The sequence below is a fragment of the Dicentrarchus labrax genome, unplaced genomic scaffold (assembly GCF_905237075.1).
Source record: "Dicentrarchus labrax unplaced genomic scaffold, dlabrax2021, whole genome shotgun sequence".
Lineage (NCBI taxonomy): Eukaryota > Metazoa > Chordata > Actinopteri > Moronidae > Dicentrarchus > Dicentrarchus labrax.
The window spans coordinates 6,505,338-6,524,515 of NW_026136712.1; the positions used below are offsets into that span (position 1 = coordinate 6,505,338).

At 40.0% G+C, this 19,178-nt stretch overlaps 3 protein-coding genes across 4 annotated transcripts; 1 reads left to right on the top strand and 2 right to left on the bottom strand.

Annotated features, from left to right (window-relative positions):
- Positions 1–503: 503 nt before the first annotated feature.
- Positions 504–3,117, bottom strand: LOC127373679 (uncharacterized). Its single transcript, XM_051418360.1, has 4 exons — positions 2,940–3,117; positions 2,335–2,491; positions 1,079–1,157; positions 504–856 (listed from the first exon to the last, which is right to left on the bottom strand). The coding sequence occupies exons 1-4, from the start codon at positions 3,007–3,009 to the stop codon at positions 830–832; spliced, it is 333 nt and encodes a 110-aa protein (XP_051274320.1). The 5' UTR covers positions 3,010–3,117; the 3' UTR covers positions 504–829.
- Positions 3,118–8,300: 5,183 nt separating this feature from the next.
- LOC127373544 (RNA-binding protein with serine-rich domain 1) lies at positions 8,301–13,864 on the bottom strand. Of its 2 annotated transcripts, none has more exons than XM_051418128.1 (7): positions 13,813–13,864; positions 12,949–13,095; positions 12,556–12,735; positions 12,372–12,474; positions 10,735–10,888; positions 10,418–10,559; positions 8,301–10,311 (listed from the first exon to the last, which is right to left on the bottom strand). In XM_051418128.1, coding segments are annotated over exons 1-7 (828 nt in total). In that variant the 5' UTR covers positions 13,815–13,864; the 3' UTR covers positions 8,301–10,211. The 2 variants fall into 2 exon arrangements, with proteins under 2 accessions (XP_051274088.1, XP_051274087.1); XM_051418127.1 differs by having other exon boundaries at positions 13,704–13,839.
- Positions 13,865–14,096: 232 nt separating this feature from the next.
- Positions 14,097–18,304, top strand: LOC127373724 (solute carrier family 2, facilitated glucose transporter member 11-like). The gene is made up of 2 exons (XM_051418444.1): positions 14,097–15,931; positions 16,583–18,304. The coding sequence occupies exons 1-2, from the start codon at positions 14,395–14,397 to the stop codon at positions 16,642–16,644; spliced, it is 1,599 nt and encodes a 532-aa protein (XP_051274404.1). The 5' UTR covers positions 14,097–14,394; the 3' UTR covers positions 16,645–18,304.
- Positions 18,305–19,178: the final 874 nt, after the last annotated feature.

A 19,178-nucleotide genomic window follows, 5' to 3' on the forward strand; every position in this document is an offset into this window, starting at 1 on the left:
AAGAAAGACAGTGATGCACAGAGTACTTGAGTTTACAACCTTGCCTATATGTAGGTACAGTATTCTATCAAAATGTATCCCTCAGTCATGTTTTCTAGTTAAATGCTATGTTTTATGAGCCGGAACGCCATTAAATGTCCAAAGTGTACGTACTCCTTACATTTTCAAAACAGGCTCAATACTTTAGTTTTAATACAGAATCAGAAATACTTTATTGATCCCCGAGGGGGAAATGTGTTAATACATTTGAATCAGCTCTTCTACTTTTACCAGGATCTTTTTTCTTCTACTTGAGTAAAGAATGCATGTACTTTACCACCTCTACTGCTATAAAAAGCAAATGTAGACGTTGTAAAAATGATGTAACGTGGTAATTTCATGGACTGGCTGTCTCTCAACATGTCCACACAAATAACTATGCAACAAGCATGTCTGTGACTGACCACAGGATGGAAGACGTATGACTTTAAGGATCTTGTTTGGTGAAATTTTCAACATCATCATCATCATGGAGAACTCTTTATTTACCAGTGAAAACATTTAAAATATAAAAAAACAGTTTTACGTCTAGATGTTTTACAGATTTCCAAGGAAACGAATTGGTATAAAATGTACATACATTATATCATTGACCAACAGCACCAAGACATCAACGGTCAAAACCGTATTAGTTTGGAAGACAATAAAGATACTTACAAAGACATTATTAACATATCTAAATGTATACAAAGACAGAACATTTTTAATTTTATTAAAATAATTACAAAAAAGGAAGGTGTTAAGATTTCTGCGTAGGTGCATCATCGTTGTTGTGATAGTCGAAGGTCCGTCACAATGTGCAGCAAAATATTCCTCTCTGTGGGAGAAAAGGTTCCATATTATACAGACTCAAATCCCCCCCCCATTAATGCTGCATCTGATTTGACGGCTAAACCTGGAACATCTACTGGGACAAAATACAAAAAACTCCACCGCACAATGTGTTCTGGCATAATCATCTTTAAGAGTATTTGCTATCTAGAGACAGACAAATGAGAGAAATAGAAATGAAGGGGTTAAAAATATGATAATGACTTACTCTCTGTAATCTCTGGAGTCTGCCTGGGAGCCACGAGGATGTTGGATCCACACACCAGGCTTTATGCGCTTTGGTAAATCTGCAGGGATGAAATGACAGGTAAGAGACAGAAAAAAGAACAAAAAACATGAATGGCCGATTTTCAATATGATCAATGTGCAAAACATCTGCAGTGACACAATGGCCAATTTGGATCCACAAAGTCTCCAAAACTACATCTCAGTAACATCATATGTTAGTGGATGATACAGATGTTTTGTCAAAAGATTTCAACATTTTGAGAAATACTTTTATTATTTTCTTGTTGAGAGTTAAATAAGAATATTGATACCACTCCCATGTCGGTACAGTAAATATGAAGCAACAGCCAGGCAGTGATGGGAATAACTGCGTTACTTTTTTCAGTAACGACAACGAACAACACAAGCGAGTCAGTCAATGAGAGACAGGTATGGTGAGTCCAGATAATCCAAAAGTAGCTTTCTCTAAATGGAAGTAATCCAAGAAATTAAAGGAACGAATGTAATTGTGAAATGCACATTATGCTATTATTATTATGTTAGATTGAAAGCACCTTATATTGTACAAGTTTTTTTTGTTTTATTTGCACTACAAAGAGTGTATATATTTGTTATTTATTTTTGGTATAGTGCTTAACAAGCATAATTTAATTTTGCCCAGTTGTGGCCTGTTGAGGGGCAATAAATATCAAAAGTTCCAAAACATCTATTGTGTTATTTGTATCGATCCACTATATAAACATAATATCTACATACATGGCATTTGATTGGAGGCTAGTCTCACTTTGTCCCACAGCAACATTAAAATAGTTTAGATTTGTGTACATTGTTTCTGTTAATAATGGATTGTATTAAGTGTCCATTTCATTATAATATTCAGATTTATCATAAATAATTGAACATGCACATGTATTTTAAGTTCTGTTAAAGAGGGGTGGAGGTGGGGTCACATTTGAGCATTTAAAAATTTACTTGAAAGCAACGCATTAGTTACTTTCTGAAGTAACTAGTTACTTTTATAATTTGTAACTGAGTAATTGAGTTACTTTTTTGGAAGAAGTAACTAGTAACTGTAACTAATTACTTTTTAAAAGTAACTTGCCCACACTGTTCTTACCTAACTCTCGGCAAGAAAGCAAATATGTGTGTGTGCACATGATCAGCTCTGTAGGGGACACTGTCTTAACTCACCACAACAAAAAAGACACTGAAGCAAAGTTTGCGTGAGTGACTTACATGTAAGCATGTATTTTACAATTAGAAAATGTGTTTTCATTCTGTATGTAGCAGGCGTTGACAGATTCCTTAATGGTGCCGTTTTGGGTTTCAAGACAACAGGGGAGGTTGACGTGTCCTGTTGTCCTTTGATGAGGCCTGTTACACTGAGTATCCACTGCAAAGAACACAGCAACACAGAATAATATTAGTATTATTATATTAGTGATTAGTGTAATATTGGTCAAATATGCAACTTATACAAGTGTGATGCAGAGTCTTTAAGACTGGGATTTTTAATGAGGTAAAAGGAGTAGATACCTTTTCATTAACTTTAATGTGGATATTATATTTTGAGGAAAAAAACACATCTGACAGACATTATTGTTCCTTGCAGACTATTTGAATGTGTTGTAATGTGAGAGAGAGAATCTTTAAGGGATTGTGCAAATCTCCGTAGGCTTTAAAGGGACCAAAACACCCATTGCTGCTGCATCAGCCAAAACACAGATAAACTGCATCAACAGAGGAACAGCAGTGATGCAACAATGTTGAAGTCTTTTCACTTTAATTGTTTGCATTGATACATAAGTTAACCTTCGAACACTTATTATTCTTACACTCACCTTGAGCAAAGAGGAGAAGAGGCATGGTTAAACACAGGAGAGTCAGTTCATAGCGAGCGGAGAAAGGCATCCTTGCTCCCAGCGTGGCAGTGTGCCTCTGTGCAGGCCTTGTTCTGGACACTCACTGCTCCAATGCTTTGTCAGTGAAGTAAACAGCGATGCTCTAACTTGCAAGAAGAAACGTCCTCGGTATAAATAAGGCCAACATGAAGGAACACGCCCCACCTCATTCGAGAGAAAGAGGAACACAGCTGTGTGGTTTACTCAATTATTTCCCCCAAATGGATGGAATATTGATATGTGGTGGTGACTTTAATATTGTGATGAATAGTAATCCGGACACAACAAACAAGAACAAAAGTACCAACCATGTTACTAAAGTGATTAAGAAAACATTTAAGGAATTTGGTATAGTTGATACTTGGAGGGAATTACACACACTACTCAGCCCCTAATGACAGCTATGCTAGAATTAACAATTTTTTTAGGAATAAAAATGAATTATTTAGAGTAAAGAAATGTGTATCGGTATCGGATCCCTGTGCAGTTTATCTCGAAGTTGAATTAAAATCGCAGGAGAAAAGTACGTGATAGAGGTTAAATGTAGGAATACTAAACAAATCAATAGTGGAAGAGATAAAAAAAAGACATTACAATCTAAGGAAAATGACAATGGAGAGGTTACTCCTGTGATTTTGTGGGATGCTCTTAAAGCAGTTATTAGAGGAAAACTTATTGGAAAGAGAGCAGCAATTAAAAATGTTAAAGAGGAAGCCTATAAAAAAGAAAAAGCTGTACTACACGAGACTCCCCACTGCTTCCAAGAATTAAAGAAATCAGGAATAATATAGATAAAATATGAACCACAGAAATTATGAAGTGGGGAGGCAACCAAATTATTGACAAAAAGATTTTAAAAAACAACAGGGTGACAGGACAATTAATAAGATATGGGATATAAATACAAATCAGATAATCATTGAACCAAAGGAGATTGAAACTAAATTAATGAACTGCTATGGGGACTTGTATAGCCAACCTCCATCTGCTGACACAGACCAAATGCAAGCTTTTCTTGAGAAACTAGACTTACCAGCAATTGGGAAACATCAGAACGACCATCTGACCGCACCCATTACAAAAGCAGAAATAGAGAAAGCAGTAAATGAACTTAAAATAAACAAATCTCCAAGCATCCAAGAAACACATACTCTTTCACACAATAGTCATGATTGACACAGTGTGAGGTAATTACAATTTTCATAGAGCCCCTGGCACAAGCAATCAGGCAGAATAAAGATCTTAAAGGGATAAAGGTTGGGAGAGAAGTACACACCATTGGGCTTTTTGCTGACGATGTGATCTGTTTCTTAGAGGACCCAGACATATGTATTCCCATATTAATCACCCAACTTGAGACATTTGGTTTCTGCTCCGGATACAAGCTGAATCTGACTAAAACGCAAGTCTTAACATTCAATTACTTTCCATCTAAAATCATACAACTAAAATATAATTTGAATTGGAGTGCAACAAAAATGAAATATCTTGAGGTCACCTTAATATATATCAAAGTAGATAAGGAAATTAGGAATGATATGGATGGGCTATCCTTCCATTAGACATTGGTTCTTGAATAGAGACCATACAAATGAATATTCTCCCTCGTATTCTCTACTTGTTTCAATCACTACCCATTGAGATACCTGAGAAACAATTTAGAATATGGGATAAAACCATTTCAAGGTTTATATGGACTGGTCATGGACCAAGAATCAAATTTGAAACATTACAGATTTAGAAAGATTTGGGAGGTATGGCGCTGCCAAACCTTAAGGAATATTTTCATGCAGCACCAATAAGACCTGTAATTTGCTGGTGTGATAAAGACTATGTAGCAAAATGGAAAAATTTAGAGCAATTTGTACAAGGAGGAAAAATTCAAAGTCTTATTGGGGACAGAGAAGAAACAATGTGTATGATTAAACAGGTGGATACTGTCATCCAATTTACATTAAAATTAAACTTAGTACAAAAATATAGACTGGAGAAAGAGCTTAGACTACTTCAATGGATAGCCAATGACAGGCATTTTATCCTTAGTGCTCTTGACCAGAGGTTTAAACACTGGATTACAAGTGGAATAACAGCAATATGTACAGTAATAAAAAAAATGGGGATTTTTTTATATATATATATATATATATATATATATATATATATACATATAATATAAATGCAATATATCACCAACTAGTGGAGAGAAGAGGGAATACAATTTCATATGTAAAACTGAAATGGGAAAGAGAGCTAGGTGTAAATATTTCTGAAGATGTTTGGTTGCATATTTGGAGAACACAACAGTCAACCACATCATCACGTACTTGGAGATTATTTTGAGTCTTTGCCACGCCCAGAATTAAGAACAAATACTTATCTGTACCACAGCCATGTTAGAGAAAATGTTTTGGCTTTGCCCTAAAATTATAAAATTTTGGGAAGATGTTTACCTGGTTATTAAATTTTCATGACCACGAAAAAGAAAAGGAAATTCCTCCTTAATAACACCAAGATCACAGATCACACATAAACACTGCTCTCCAAGGATACCTTTATATCTGCCTGCCTCAATTGCCAGTTATAAGGTTCTTAACTGAGCACACAGGGACCTCTGCACTCTCTGTAAATCAAATATTATATACGGTTCTGTTTAGTCATCTTCCTTGATTTGAACATTGTTTTTGAGCTTTGCTTCACACCAAAAATCCTCTTTCCATTGTTCCTTATGGATCCGTAGTATAGCTGTTGTTTATTCATATTTATATTACACTGCTACACAATAAATTGTATACACATACCAACATGTGTATCATTTAAATGCACAACAGCAACAAACTAGCAAAGGCTGTATTGTCAGAAAGCATTAACAGTATGCAGTCTTATATGCGCTTTAAAAGGATGCAAAATCCATTACAATACTGGTGCTAGTGTGGTAGTGTATGGTAAGAGTTTATATGTTTTCATATCAAGGAATATTGTGATGTCAATTATATATCCCACCTAAATGGAGTTTCCCTTTCAAACAGTAAACACACAGTTGAGTAAAAGAGACAGTTCAGGTATTGCGACAGTGGTGTGCTTAAATCTACTTAAAACTTAAACTTTTTTTAATGATTGACTAAATGAACATCATGCTGTATGGAATAAGACTAACTAGCAATTGAGACCATAAACCTATTGGGAAACTGTTTATTTGGCTAATAAATCAAGTGAGAGGTAACATCTTTTCCCCATAAGACTCAATTCAATTGGAATTTACAGCCTATGGAGCTGCAGGGGGCCATGAGAAAATAATGCACGTTTATGACACTTTTAGCGTCTTGTTCATGTTACTAAAATCATTGTTGCTAATGTTCCTAAGAGCCTTATTCTGGACACTCACTGGTCCAGCACTTCTGTCAGTGAAGTAAACTGTGTGTCCCCGACTTCCAAGAACAAATGTCCTTGAAAACAGGCGGGAACACACACCACCTTGTTCTAGAGAAAGAGGAACACAGCTGGGTTTTTGAGTGATTACTCAATTATTTCGCATTAATGATGAAAGAAAGCAGATAAATCCAGTAGGGAGGCTTCCTCAATTTAAAACTGCAGCCACATCGGGTTAAAAAAATATAAATAAATGCTACAAACTTGAAAGTATCTTTTGGTGAGAAAATGAATAATTTCCCAAAATAAAAAGTGACAAATTATTCCTTTAAGGTTTGTTATGTGTGTTTCTTTTTCTTAATTATTCAACCCTCCACAGATTTCGAAGGCTGTAATATATGGACTATATAGGGCTAATGCTGTAAATACACTTATACATGGCAGCACAAAGTTTTTTAAAATGATCTTTATTAGTTTAGAAAATGATAAAGATTAGTGCAAAGGTAATATCATTTCATAAATTTAAAAACAGAAGAAATTAAGCATTCCATCTAAGCTAGTTGACAAATGAAACAGAAATCGGTGCCAGTGGAAAGATTCTGCTTCGAAGGTCGTGGTGCATCATCTTCAACTTTGCTGTTCAAGAAATGGGGCTTATGCAAGATATTCCTCTCTGTGGAGAAAATACATTTCTTAGGCAGTTTTCATACCAGTATTATAAGAATTTAAATTACCTCCATCTAAGGAGCATCAAACACTAGAATTTCTAAATCCATGCAATAAATCTGCTGGGAGGTTGGGTGTGTTCTCTTAAACCCAACCTCATTTTTTTTTTTTTTACAGATTACAAACATTTTCTTAATCGATTCTCTCATAGTAGCGTGCTCTCCAGACTTACTTCCTTCAATTTCTCAAGTCTCTCTGGGAGCCAGCTGGCACTTGGATCCACACAGTATTTTTGACTCTTGGTGACAAAACTAAATGGTTGAAGAGACAGATGAGATAGAAGCACTTTGGCCTGCGTTTCTGTATGAAAGATGCTATATAAATAAAGTTGAGTTGAGAGTAAACAGTATTAGCAGTTAGAGTTTCTAGAGGTTCTGGCATATTCTTGAACTTTGGACATCATTTATATTATGTTTGGTTTGTCTGCCCATGATTTATCTTTGGGGCCTCTGACACACCACAACACGAACACAGAAACACGATGAACCTTGTGTGTGACTACTTTTTTACTCACATGTATGCATGTACACAATTAGGAAATGTGTCTGCCATCTGTTCAAAGCAGGCGATGACAGTTTCCTTGACGCGGGCCTGCGAGACTTCCATACAGCAGCTGATCGGTACTGAATTTGGGGGATTAGACGTGGGACGCTGATATTGCCCTACAATGCAAAACACACAGGCAGGAACGGAACTGGCGTGAGCAGCTCCCATCAGCTGCGCATACTGTCGTCAATTCAATCTGTTAACTCAGTATATTTTCCATGTCACACACTTCACGTCTCCATGTCTACCTTCACTTATACTTAAAAAAAAATAATATTTAAAGCGACACTCACCTTGCACAGGAAGGAAAAACAGCACAACACACATAAAAGACATGGAGAAATGCATCCTGGGTCCAAGACTGAGAGTGTTTCTGAGATCTGGTGATAGTAAATGTTAGCGTCTAGTTCTGAGCGCTAGCTGGTCCGACACCGCAGAGGATGAAGAGGAGACTGACCTCCCGGAATATAAAGCTTTGGTATATATGCAGGCGATAAGAGGGGATGCACACCCCTCATTGCTCATTCCAAAGTAAGTGCAACACCAGGAGTCACACCTTGTGACTGGGTTGCTCAATGACCCTCCCTGAAAAAAAAAGTTTAAATATACTGGATTGAAAAACAGTATCATGTATTTGAATCACTGACAGACAAACATGTGTTGTTTTTTTTTTACAGTTCAAGCCATTAACTTTATTGTCCAGCCATCAGTTGAACCACACACAGCCAGCTATACAAAATAAGATTTTAGGGGACAAATAAAACACACACACACCAAGTCAAGCAGGTTGCATCAGTCCACCACTGATGAAAACAAGTTAACCCAACTCGTCCCAAAACTAAAACCACAAATGTGTGGAACAGAAGATCACAGAGTGACACATTCCTGATGCACTGGTAATTCCCACGATAACCTTCTGACCTCAGTGTACTGAGAAGGTAACACTATGTCATTTTCAGGGTTTTACTGAAGCGGACACATGCTGTTAACTGGTATTTGACTTATTGTAACTCACTTGTATAGCTGCCTTTGTAAATTTGATTTACTGGAAGAAGTGATGCTGGAGAAACCGTCCCAAATGAAGAGCGGGGCTACAGAAGGGATGCTTTTAAAACCCAATACTGATTTAATCCTAAATGAACACCAGTAGCACCTTAAAATCTGGAACTGTAAGCAATAAGTATAATAAGTGATAACACTGGAGAGCACTAAACGTGACCTCAGAGAACACGGATTGCCATATTGTCCTGTAGGGTTATTTTAAGACTGTTCCAGTCTTTATTCATTAGTCAACTGGCTGCTTCAGTGATGAGAACACAGACACTTGAATCATTCATGTGATTCCCAGTAAATTATTTGCTCCATGTTAACATGACGTCAATATGTGATGGTACATGACTAACACATTAGAGTGTTTCCAATCACCTGTTTATGCGCACATTTTTAATGCAGTATTTGTGCATTAAATAAAATGAGTGGACACATTATGAGAAATGTTTGGCTGGCACGTCGTTGCCTGAGTGAATGTAAACCGTTACTGGCTTGCGTAAAATATATGTTATTATGATGTACAGAATGGTACAGTTAAATGACTGAAATCTACAGCATAACCCATTGTGTTTTCCTATTTCATTAATTAATAACAATTCCATCTAAAACACCATGTTACTGGCTAAGATAACCATTATGTTTGATTGTAATGTGTATGTAATAATCGAACTATACATGACTTTTTTTTGTTTTGATAACGGCGCCATATATTGGCCATTGGCCGCCCTGCTCTCTAAATATGGGCATCGGCCATTGAAATATCCCATAATGTCATCCACTCACATAACAAGCATGAAGAGACTAAAATATTCACTAAGATGAAAAAGATCAAATCTTTTCTTTGCAGATTGTCTGGACATATGTCTACATGTATGTGGCATCAACTCCAAACTGGTGTTGTATCCAAATGGCCTGTACCTGACACACAGCTGCATCCTCAACATTAGAGTGGACCAGTAGCCGTCAATAGACTCAAGCCGCATGATCTGACTCCAACTCTGGAAGCAATTTATAAAAAAGCAGCATGTTTTAGCAATTTTAGTAAAAAATATATTTCTAGCCTTCATTTGTGCATAGTGCAAGTTATGCAGTTTCCTGTACTTTGCTGCTTTTTGCATTTTGTTGGTTGCAAAACTCAACTAAGCTACTAAGAAAGACAGTTCAGTTCGATAGTTCAGTTTTCCTGTTGTGAGTTTCCTGAAGTCAATATTTCTCAAGTGGGTGTAGGATCACTTTCACTTCCTAAAAAACATACGATTCTAAATCCCTTTCAACCACAAAACTGCTACACAGTACTTAGGAATACTCAGTATGTAGCTAATGAGCTCAGTTTTTTGTTGTCATACGACCCTGGCTAAAAATAATTCACTCCGGGATACAGTAATGATTTTGGTGTCCCTGTTCTCATTACTCAAGCGCTGACGATTAACCACGAACATGTGTTTTTTTTGTTTGGTCACACTGATGAACGAAGGGACGCAGCGGAGGAGTAGAGGGCGCAGAGAGGAGGAGGGTTCCTTATCACTAGCGGGAAGAGTTGGAACTCGAGCGTGACCGGTGACGGCGGCGGCCGGGCGATCGAGACCTGCGACGCACTGGAGAGCGTCGCCGTGGAGACCGAGACCTAGGAGGAGAGAAAGGAGGACAGAGTAGGAAAAATGGCAGACCTTACACATTTTACATATATTATAGATTGGCGCCATTTCCAGCACTCAGTACATCCTGCTCACCTTCTCCTCATTCGGGGTGGTGTGCGTCGCCACATTGGGGGTGGAGGGGGCATCCGGCGGGGAGGGGACAGCCTGCGAGGGGGAGGGCGCACTGTGGGAGTCAGCACAGCTGTGACTGTGATCTCCTGACCATCGATCTGACCTGAAAACAGGAATATTGAAGGTTCAGCATTTTAACATTGAGTGGATTTATTTGAGACATAGTAGAAGTGCAACAAACAAACACAATGAGCAGCCAGCCTTTAGTCTCATCTACACTGCATTGCACAATCAGACACAATATGGCTGTTACGCAATCCCCATACTCTTACTCTTACCGCCGTCCATGTGTTTCAGGGCCTTCTCTGCCTCCTCGGGTGTTTCAAACTCCACGTACGCGTAACCTTTGGACAGGTGAGGGTGGACGCGGTTCATGGGCATGTCGATCATCTTGATCTTGCCGTAAGTGGAGAAGATCTCCTGGATGTGTTCCTTCAAAAGGCACAACAGAGAGTGCTTTTACAATTGCCACTAAATCTAGACACATTTATATAAAAAGGGATCATTAGTCATTAGTGTGAGTAGAATACATTTCAGCTCTTTGTATGAAGGGAATTTATTCTCATTAGCACATGAGAGCAGCTTCAGGTAGATTTCAACTGTAAAGTGTTATTTAATATTTCAAACAGAATATTAAACATTTCTGTTGCACTGGAAACTTTTTGCAAATAACTACACGCCCTGTTAATATTTTATTTGAATCAGATGAAGGTAATAACATTATTACATAACTCAGTAATGTAATAATGAAATGATTACACAACTCAAGTAACAGAGCTGAGTTATTCATCATTCATGCATGTAAGCACTTAAGTGCACCTTTATTTAACTATGCTTGTGTACAAACAAGGTAATACTTGTTAATATCACACAATAGATTCCCTCAATTTACCCTCTCTTACACTGTGGCACTTATTGCTTCCTGTTGGCTCATGTCCATACTCTAATTCCAAAACTCAGCTCCTGCACACTTTAATGGCGAAGTGAGCTCACTGCAAGCGATAAAGGTATCGAATTCAAACGATTACCTCCATTTTGGGCACAATTCTTTTGTAACAAATCTTCATTACCCAGGAATGAGCAAGATTGCGGGCTGCCAAGAGCAGTCGAGAGCATAATAGTCTCTGACACAATGTCATAATCTTGCAGTCCTTTTCAATGCTCTAAAACAGGGGTTTTCCTCGGAGGGCCAAAACTAAACAAAATCCAATATATTTTTTGGGCTAGAAAAGTTTGTCTATTACTTTTCATTATGTTAAATAAAACAAATGTTAAATAATTATGTCCCTGAATATACAGGTGCATCTCAATAAATTAGAATATCATGGAAAAGTTAATTTATTTAAATAATTCAATTCAAAAAGTGAAACTCATATATTATATAGATTCATTACACACAGAATGAAATATTTCAAGCCTTTATTTCTTTTAATTTTGATGATTACAGCTAACGAAAACCCAAAATTCAGTATCTCAGAAAATATAGAACATTACCAAATAAAAAAGGATTTTTAATAAAGAAATGTCGGCCTACTCAAAAGTTCGTTCATATACATATAAACTCTTGAAATATTTCACTGTGTGTGTGTAATGAATCTATATGAGTTTCACTTTTTGAATTGAATTACTGAAATAACTGAACTTTTCCATGATATTCAGATTTATTGAGATGCACCTGTATGTAACTCCAAAAGAAAATGAAAGTTGTTACTAAGAATGTTTTCTGAGTACTTGGAATTTATTTGGGGCTTGTGTTGCCTTTCTCCCTGATGCACAACCCAACCTATATGGATCGTACAAAAAGGTTTACATTCAGTCAGGGATCGGTGTAATCCACTGTTGTAAACCAGCACCAAACAGCAGCAGAATCTCTGTGAGCAGCCTTACGAGCTCAGTACTGTAGTTAAATATTCACCTTGATAACATTCCTGGTCAGCCGGCCCAGGTAGACCTTGGTGGGTTTGGGTGTGGGGCTCCTACGCCGTCGGTCCCTGTCATCCTTCTTTGCTGATTTTGACCTAGAGTGTACATTTTAGTTAACAGAAGTGTTCCATATGTTCCTCAATTATACACTCAATAAAAAGGACTACTTTCCCTACTTTGAGCGTGAACGCCGCCTGTTGTTGTGCCGCTGGCGGCTGGGACTCGGCGAGGAGGACGAGGAGGACGAGGAAGAGGAGCGGGAGCTGGATGAGCCTGAGTGGCTGGAGGCAGAGGAGCTGGAGCCGCTGGAGGAGCCTGAGCTGGAGCCTGAGCTGCTGCTGGAACTGGAGCTGGACCTAAACAGGAGCAGGTATGGAATGAGGATGGAGAAGAAGTGTCTGAGTCAGTCTGTTGTGTGAGCTGGTTTATCTTCCACTGTCCAAACACTGCCACAACCCCGAGTCAAAGTCAGAACATAAAACACAATACAGAGCACCTCCTTTAATCCAATGAAAACTGAACTGACAGGATACAAACAGACTGGACCCTGGCAGCATCTAGCCTCTGACCTGCTGCTCCCGCTGGAAGCACTGCGCCGTGTGCGGTTCTTGTCTCGGCCCCGGCCCTTGTCTGCGCCTTCCTTCGTGGCTCCTGACTTCTCCTTACCTCGCTGTTTGCTCTTGTCGTCCTCCTTCCTCTTTGTTGGGGAAGGGGCCCTGTTGGAGGAGAAGAAAGAAAAGACAAGTCAGGATTTAAGGCATCGGACAGCGCTTTGAGACACTTTCACAACAGGCAAAAATCCATGTGTGGGTCCATCTACTGTATCTACTGATGGCCGAAAGGGACAAAACACTGAGCAATGAATACACTTTGTTTACATTTGATAAACACCATTAACTGTGCTCACTCATACAACATGGATTCAAGTAGAAACTGAAGTCTTTTCAATTCTGAATCATTTCAGTGTCCAACTGAAAATAAGCAATCCATTACACTTCTTTGTCTCCTCATGTATAAAGTCAAAATGCTTTGGCTTCAATACACACAAACATTCCTCCTATTTGCTCCACAATGTCTGCACCACATCCAGTCTGCGTGTAGGGTCATTCAAATAAAACCAAAAGGGTCAAATTAAAGTCAAAGGAATCAGTTTACACCAGTGTCAGAACTTCTTTCAACTATATAGCTGTCAGTGGTTCCTCTGAACTCAATGTGACTGAGAGCACAACCAACCCGCTCTACTGTCCATGCTATCATTAGCTAGTGAGCTAACAGTGGCTTATTGTGTTGCTGACATTCAAATTGAGCGTTTTAAAACAAATACACTGCGTTTGTTCCGCCTGTGCCCTTCCAGCGCTGCTCTCTGTTAGCCATACACACACATTAGTTCCCGTTAGAAACGCTCGTTCGTTGAGTTTGCAGCGTTTACTCACATCTTTCCACCTACTCGCGACAGCAGTAGTCGCAGGAAGGTGACGCGATGGTTTAGCTTGATGTAAACCAATCAAAAGACTGTACGCACACAGGCAGGGACATGCGGTTTTGTGGGAATCTAATCCCTCAGTCTTGACTGTCAAGGTATTATTTCTGATTTTAGCTAGTTTGGTTATGTGGACCTCGTTAGCGCTGCTCAGAGGGTTAACAATAATAATAGTCGGACACAGAAACACTTTTCTATGTGATGCTGTTTGCTTGGTTGGTGTAGCTGGGCCACCTGTATGTAGGTGATTGACAGGCATGTGCCTGACAGGTTAAACTGAGGTAAAACAAATTCCCTCTAATACAACTGACACCGGCTTTACCGGCAGAATGTCAGTGTGTCTTTCTTTCAAACCCCACGACAACATGAACCTCAGCGTGGTTATAGAAGACACCTTACACTACATCTAATTACCCAGGGTAGTTGAAGCTAAAGCTAGCAGGAGCTAACTGTAATGCCTGTAAGGAATAGAGTGATATAGGAGACAGAGGGAAGGGCACATGTTTGCTTCTCCTCTGGGACAGTCAGGTTTGAGATGAACTCCACAGGCGATACTGAGCCAGATGAAACCAACACACCCTCAGGTAGGACCCTCGCATTGACTGTATGCTCCGCTGCCATCGGAGGAACCTTCCAGTATGGCTACAACATCTCGATCATCAACGCTCCTACCAGCTACATCCAGGGCTTCATCAACGATACCTACATGGAGCGCTGGGGCATCGCCCTGGAGACCACTCAGGTGACCCTAATATGGACTGTCATTGTGTCAGCCTTCTCACTGGGCGGTTTGCTGGGAGCTCTGCTCGCAGGGCCTCTGGCGGTCCGCTTCGGTAGGAAGAACTCGCTACTTTTGAACAACTCTTTCCTGTTTGTCGGCGCTGCGTTTGTGCTGACGTGCAGGGTGGCGAGGTCGTTTGAGATGCTCATCTTGGCGCGGTTTCTGGTGGGGATAAACGCAGGAGTGAGTATGAACGTCCAGCCTATGTACTTTGGGGAAAGCGCCCCCAAACACCTCCGGGGTGCTGTGGCTTTTTCCTCTGCTGTTTTCACTGCATTTGGGATCTTCCTGGGTCAGGTTGTGGGACTCACTGAGCTGCTGGGCACAGAGCCTCTTTGGCCCTACTTGCTTGCTAGTAATGCGTTGCCAGGGTTGATCCAGCTCCTTACCCTACCCTGGTTCCCTGAAAGCCCCAGATACCTTCTCATTGACCGGGGAGACAGAGAAGCATGTGTCCGGGCGCTTGGAAGGCTTCGTGGTGGGGTGGCTCCTGTCTTGGAGATGGAGGAGATGCTTCAGGAGCAGCAGCAGCAGAAATCCGCAGCCTTGAATTCTGGATCTGCAGCTTCTGCCACAACGCCCTGGTCCCTGTTTAAGAATCCTGACCTGCGAGCCCAGCTCAGAACGGTCATGGCTGCCAGTAGTGCCATGATGCTCTGCGGTAACGACTCCTTCTACTTCTACGCTTCCTACATCTTTCTCGAAGCAGGGATCCCTCCAGAGAAAGTCCAGTACGTCACCATCGGCACGGGGGCATCTGAGTTCACTGCTTCTATCCTGAGTAACCTCCTGATTGAACGTGTGGGCCGCAGGTCCCTTCTTGTTGGAGGGTACAGTCTTATGTCTTGCTGGACTGTTGTCTTCACTGTAGCTCTTACCCTCCAGAGCCGCGGGGTGGCTGGGATGCCCTACCTCAGCATGGCATGTGTGTTCTCCTACATCCTCAGCTTTGGCTTGGGCCCAGCAGGGGTGACGGGGATCTTACCAGCTGAGATCTTTGACCAGGGGGCTCGTCCAGCGGCGTACATGGTCGCTGGCTCGTTCATGTGGATCAGCCTGTTCCTGCTGGGAATGCTCTTCCCCTTCATTGTCAGCGGCTTGGGGAACTTCTGCTTCCTGCCCTTCTTGGGCGTGTGTTTGGTGTCCGCTGTGTTTTTCAGGCTCACCCTACCAGAGACTAAGGGGAAGACGCTGGCTGAGATTACCGCAGAGTTTGATAGAAAGAATGGAGTGAAGAAGGAGAGGCCAGACCTGAAGGTGGATGAGTCCATTAGAGAGCACTACCAGCTGGGTAAAGCCTGCTCCTTCACTTCCCTAACGCAAGATCTCGACCCTGACCGTGAACCTGACCATAAGAATGGGGACTGAAATTTGACACCCTCTAGTAAAAGTGGAAAGGAATCAGGCAGTGCCTTTGTGACGTATTTATTCACTTTCACTGTTGGATAGATTACTCGATAGATGAAATCTAAAGTGTCCTATTTATGAAATATTATCTCTGTATAATGACTGATGGTTCAGTTTATTTGTGGTTTCATGAGCTACGTAATTTTTTAAAGTTTTGTATCTGTTAACCTGAAGTGGAACACAGGATGCTCTTTAATCAGTCCCTCCAGGAAGTTTGCGATGTTGTGATGGTTGAATTTGCATGAACTGTTGCCAACTATTTTTGCAATTTTCTCATTCTCCTGCAATTTTATGGTAAAAAATGCCTAAAAACGTTGCACCATGCGTCACAATGTTTTGGAAAAGCTGTCGCAAAATCCTGGAGGGACATGTTTTATAGACTTCTCTGTTATTTATGTAGAGGAACAGTTTTTAACCTGGGTTCCAGGGACCCTCAGGGGTCCTTCAAGGGGATCCCCAGAAAAAATGGGGAATATTTGAATTTCTCTGTTATTTAACTGACTGACTAAAAGCAATAACACTTTTCTGTTCATAGGTTTCACACTCATCACTGTTTATCTGCCAATGTGCAGTGGAGACAGTTACACAACAAATTAATCTTATCAGAAGGGGATCCCAGAGACTACATCTTATCAAATATAGGTCTGCAGATTGAGGTGTCTCAATTTGGAGGTCCATGACACCAAAAAGGCTGAGAACCCCACTGATCTACAGGCTGGTCACACAGAAAATGCATCTCTAAAGCAATGACATGATAATCTTTTCTCTACAAGCCAGCATAACTGTACACTGAATATGAAATGGCCTTTCTGAGAGTAGCATAAAAATATCTACTCAGTGGGAATGAGGACTACTGTACTTTTCCTTTCATTTGCACTTCACTTTGGAGTTAAAAAAGCAATGTGAACATTATCAGTTGAAGAGAAACATTCCCAGGTCTTCACCAAACAATTCATTACCTCCATCAGCTGCTTTTCCTTATGATTATTCTATTTTTTTTATCATAAACATGACTGAATGCCAAAGTTTATCAACATTTTGAATCACTGTACTAGTTATGAATTTAAGATGCTTTGCTGTTCCCAGAGGGAGTCAGCAAAGCGCAGCTGTACATCAACAGCCTGAAGAGATAACGGATAAGGAGTTTGGGACTGAAGCACGCGTTAGCCCTCCAACCTGCACGTGATGAACTGTAATGTGCGGTGGATTGTAAAGCATACCTCAAATGTAGTAGCATTATTCATTAATACCCACTCAAACTCTCTAAAGGTCTTGATAATGATAGAGGTGTTTGCAGTACAGTAGGTAATCATTTGAATTACATGTATTCAAGGATTACACTATAATTCAACACGTCTGCGCTGGGTAGATAACAGTGCTTGTTTATTGTCTAATCTGATTATATTCTCTGTTTCACTGACATGTCCACTGATCCATGCTTGTGTACAGTTTCCTGTTCCGTGATCCAAGTGGGAATATTGCCTCTCTAAACTCTGGCAGCTTAGAGGTTGTGCTGTCTGTGTGTTAGTTGGACTCTCACCCAAGGTATCCGTCCTACAACTAACAGCATGGTCCCATATAATCACCTCTCGAAATGTCTTACGTGTGTACTCATTACTATATTATGTGTGTATTTATGACAGCAGTGCCACAAACCAGCCAGTAGATGTCGCCATTGTCACTGTTCTTGGCTTGCTCTACTTTCTGTGCCCGTAAACATAAAGCTGTATAATATCAAAGTGAATCACAGATGTAACACCCAGGCGAAGATGACACTTTAAAAATTCAACAGCTGTCAGCTCACAACCCTTGCAGGCCTTCTGTTGACCATCTGTCACAGCCTCTGTATGCTCCAGATTATTTCTTAGAAGGCAAGAGGCAGCATGTTTTTATTATTTTATATCTGAGATGCTTTTGCTCGAGACAACATTATTGCAATGATATTTTTATTAATTATCCAAATCAACTCTTGTTCCCTGAAAACTTCTGTTTTCTTGCTGTATTTCAAGTAAACCTGTTGTAGCAGGTCGAAGATGCTGTTCACTGACTGAATTAAATATTTCTTATGACAGACTCTCCAAAGCATGTTATGACAGTCCTCAATTCTATAGAAATCTCATTGAAGGATTCTCAGGCTTGATTTTCTATGTAATGAATATATATATATATATTTTGCACATGTTAATTATTTATTATTTATTCAATGAGAAATGCTACTGTATGTGCAACAATAAAAAAGAAAAGTGCTGACCCACTCCATCGTCTCCTTTGTGATTCGGTTACTTTGACTAATTCCGCCTGTCTGATCCAACTGCTTTCTTAATTACATTTAATCACATTTGGCTCCCTTCACTCCTCGGCACTTTAATCCAACCGCTCCTGCCCACTCATATTAAAACTGTTAGCGTAATGTTGTTTATTTATGGAAACAAGTGCTGTTTGAGAACATCTCACTCTAAAGTAGGGGTAAGGTTCAAGTTTGCTGTTTCATTGGACTCTATTACATCATTTCAGCTTAATTGAGCAGTGTGTGCTTTCTGAACTGCAACTAGATGGCAGAAAAATTGGATTTATATTTAAGTGTGTGCATTCGACAAGGAGGAGAGAGAATTGCTGCGAAAACATTAGAAATTCAAGCTGGAACTGTTTCAATAGCAAAGATAATATTTCTGCTCTTGCTGGCCTTCAGTTTGGCCTCCAAAATTTATTGGCCTTTTCTAACGAAGCAAATAAAACCACTAAAAATAGCCTTCCTGTTAAAGTGGATTCAGAGATAAAGGTGTCAAAAGATTCTCTACAAGCAAAAACCAGCCGAAGTACGTCACACTTCAGAGATACAGAAAGTCTAGGCCGTCTAGAGTCGGACTAGACAAAGCGTGTAGGATGTTCAAACACATTCATCAGCACTAGGTAAAATCAGTACGCACACTGGTGTGTTTTGGGGGCTGGCTGATGATTTCTGTGTTCATCAGAGCTTAAGGCTGTCAGGGGAGAGACAGCAACAGTTTAATTTCTTTTACTGTTAGAAAACTCTGACCCCGGCAGCAGGGAGGGTCTCACTTTCAGGAATAGTTGGATATTCAGGGAAATACTTGCTTGCTTGTGGACAGTTAGATGATAGGTAGATCAAT

What these genes read in the sequence shown, in the direction of transcription:
- LOC127373679 (XM_051418360.1), bottom strand. Translation starts at nt 3,009, where the DNA reads ATGCCTTTCTCCGCTCGCTATGAACTGACTCTCCTGTGTTTAACCATG. An exon ending in TCTTCTCCTCTTTGCTCAAG is followed by an intron (nt 2,492 to 2,939) that starts GTGAGTGTAAGA and finishes TGTTCTTTGCAG; the next exon opens with TGGATACTCAGTGTAACAGG. An exon ending in TGTAAAATACATGCTTACAT is followed by an intron (nt 1,158 to 2,334) that starts GTAAGTCACTCA and finishes TCATCCCTGCAG; the next exon opens with ATTTACCAAAGCGCATAAAG.
- LOC127373544 (XM_051418127.1), bottom strand. Translation starts at nt 13,753, where the DNA reads ATGGCTAACAGAGAGCAGCGCTGGAAGGGCACAGGCGGAACAAACGCA. An exon ending in AGGCGGCGTTCACGCTCAAA is followed by an intron (nt 12,475 to 12,555) that starts GTAGGGAAAGTA and finishes TGTACACTCTAG; the next exon opens with GTCAAAATCAGCAAAGAAGG. An exon ending in CCTGAAACACATGGACGGCG is followed by an intron (nt 10,560 to 10,734) that starts GTAAGAGTAAGA and finishes TCCTGTTTTCAG; the next exon opens with GTCAGATCGATGGTCAGGAG.
- LOC127373724 (XM_051418444.1), top strand. Translation starts at nt 14,395, where the DNA reads ATGAACTCCACAGGCGATACTGAGCCAGATGAAACCAACACACCCTCA. An exon ending in TAGAGAGCACTACCAGCTGG is followed by an intron (nt 15,932 to 16,582) that starts GTAAAGCCTGCT and finishes TTCTGTTCATAG; the next exon opens with GTTTCACACTCATCACTGTT.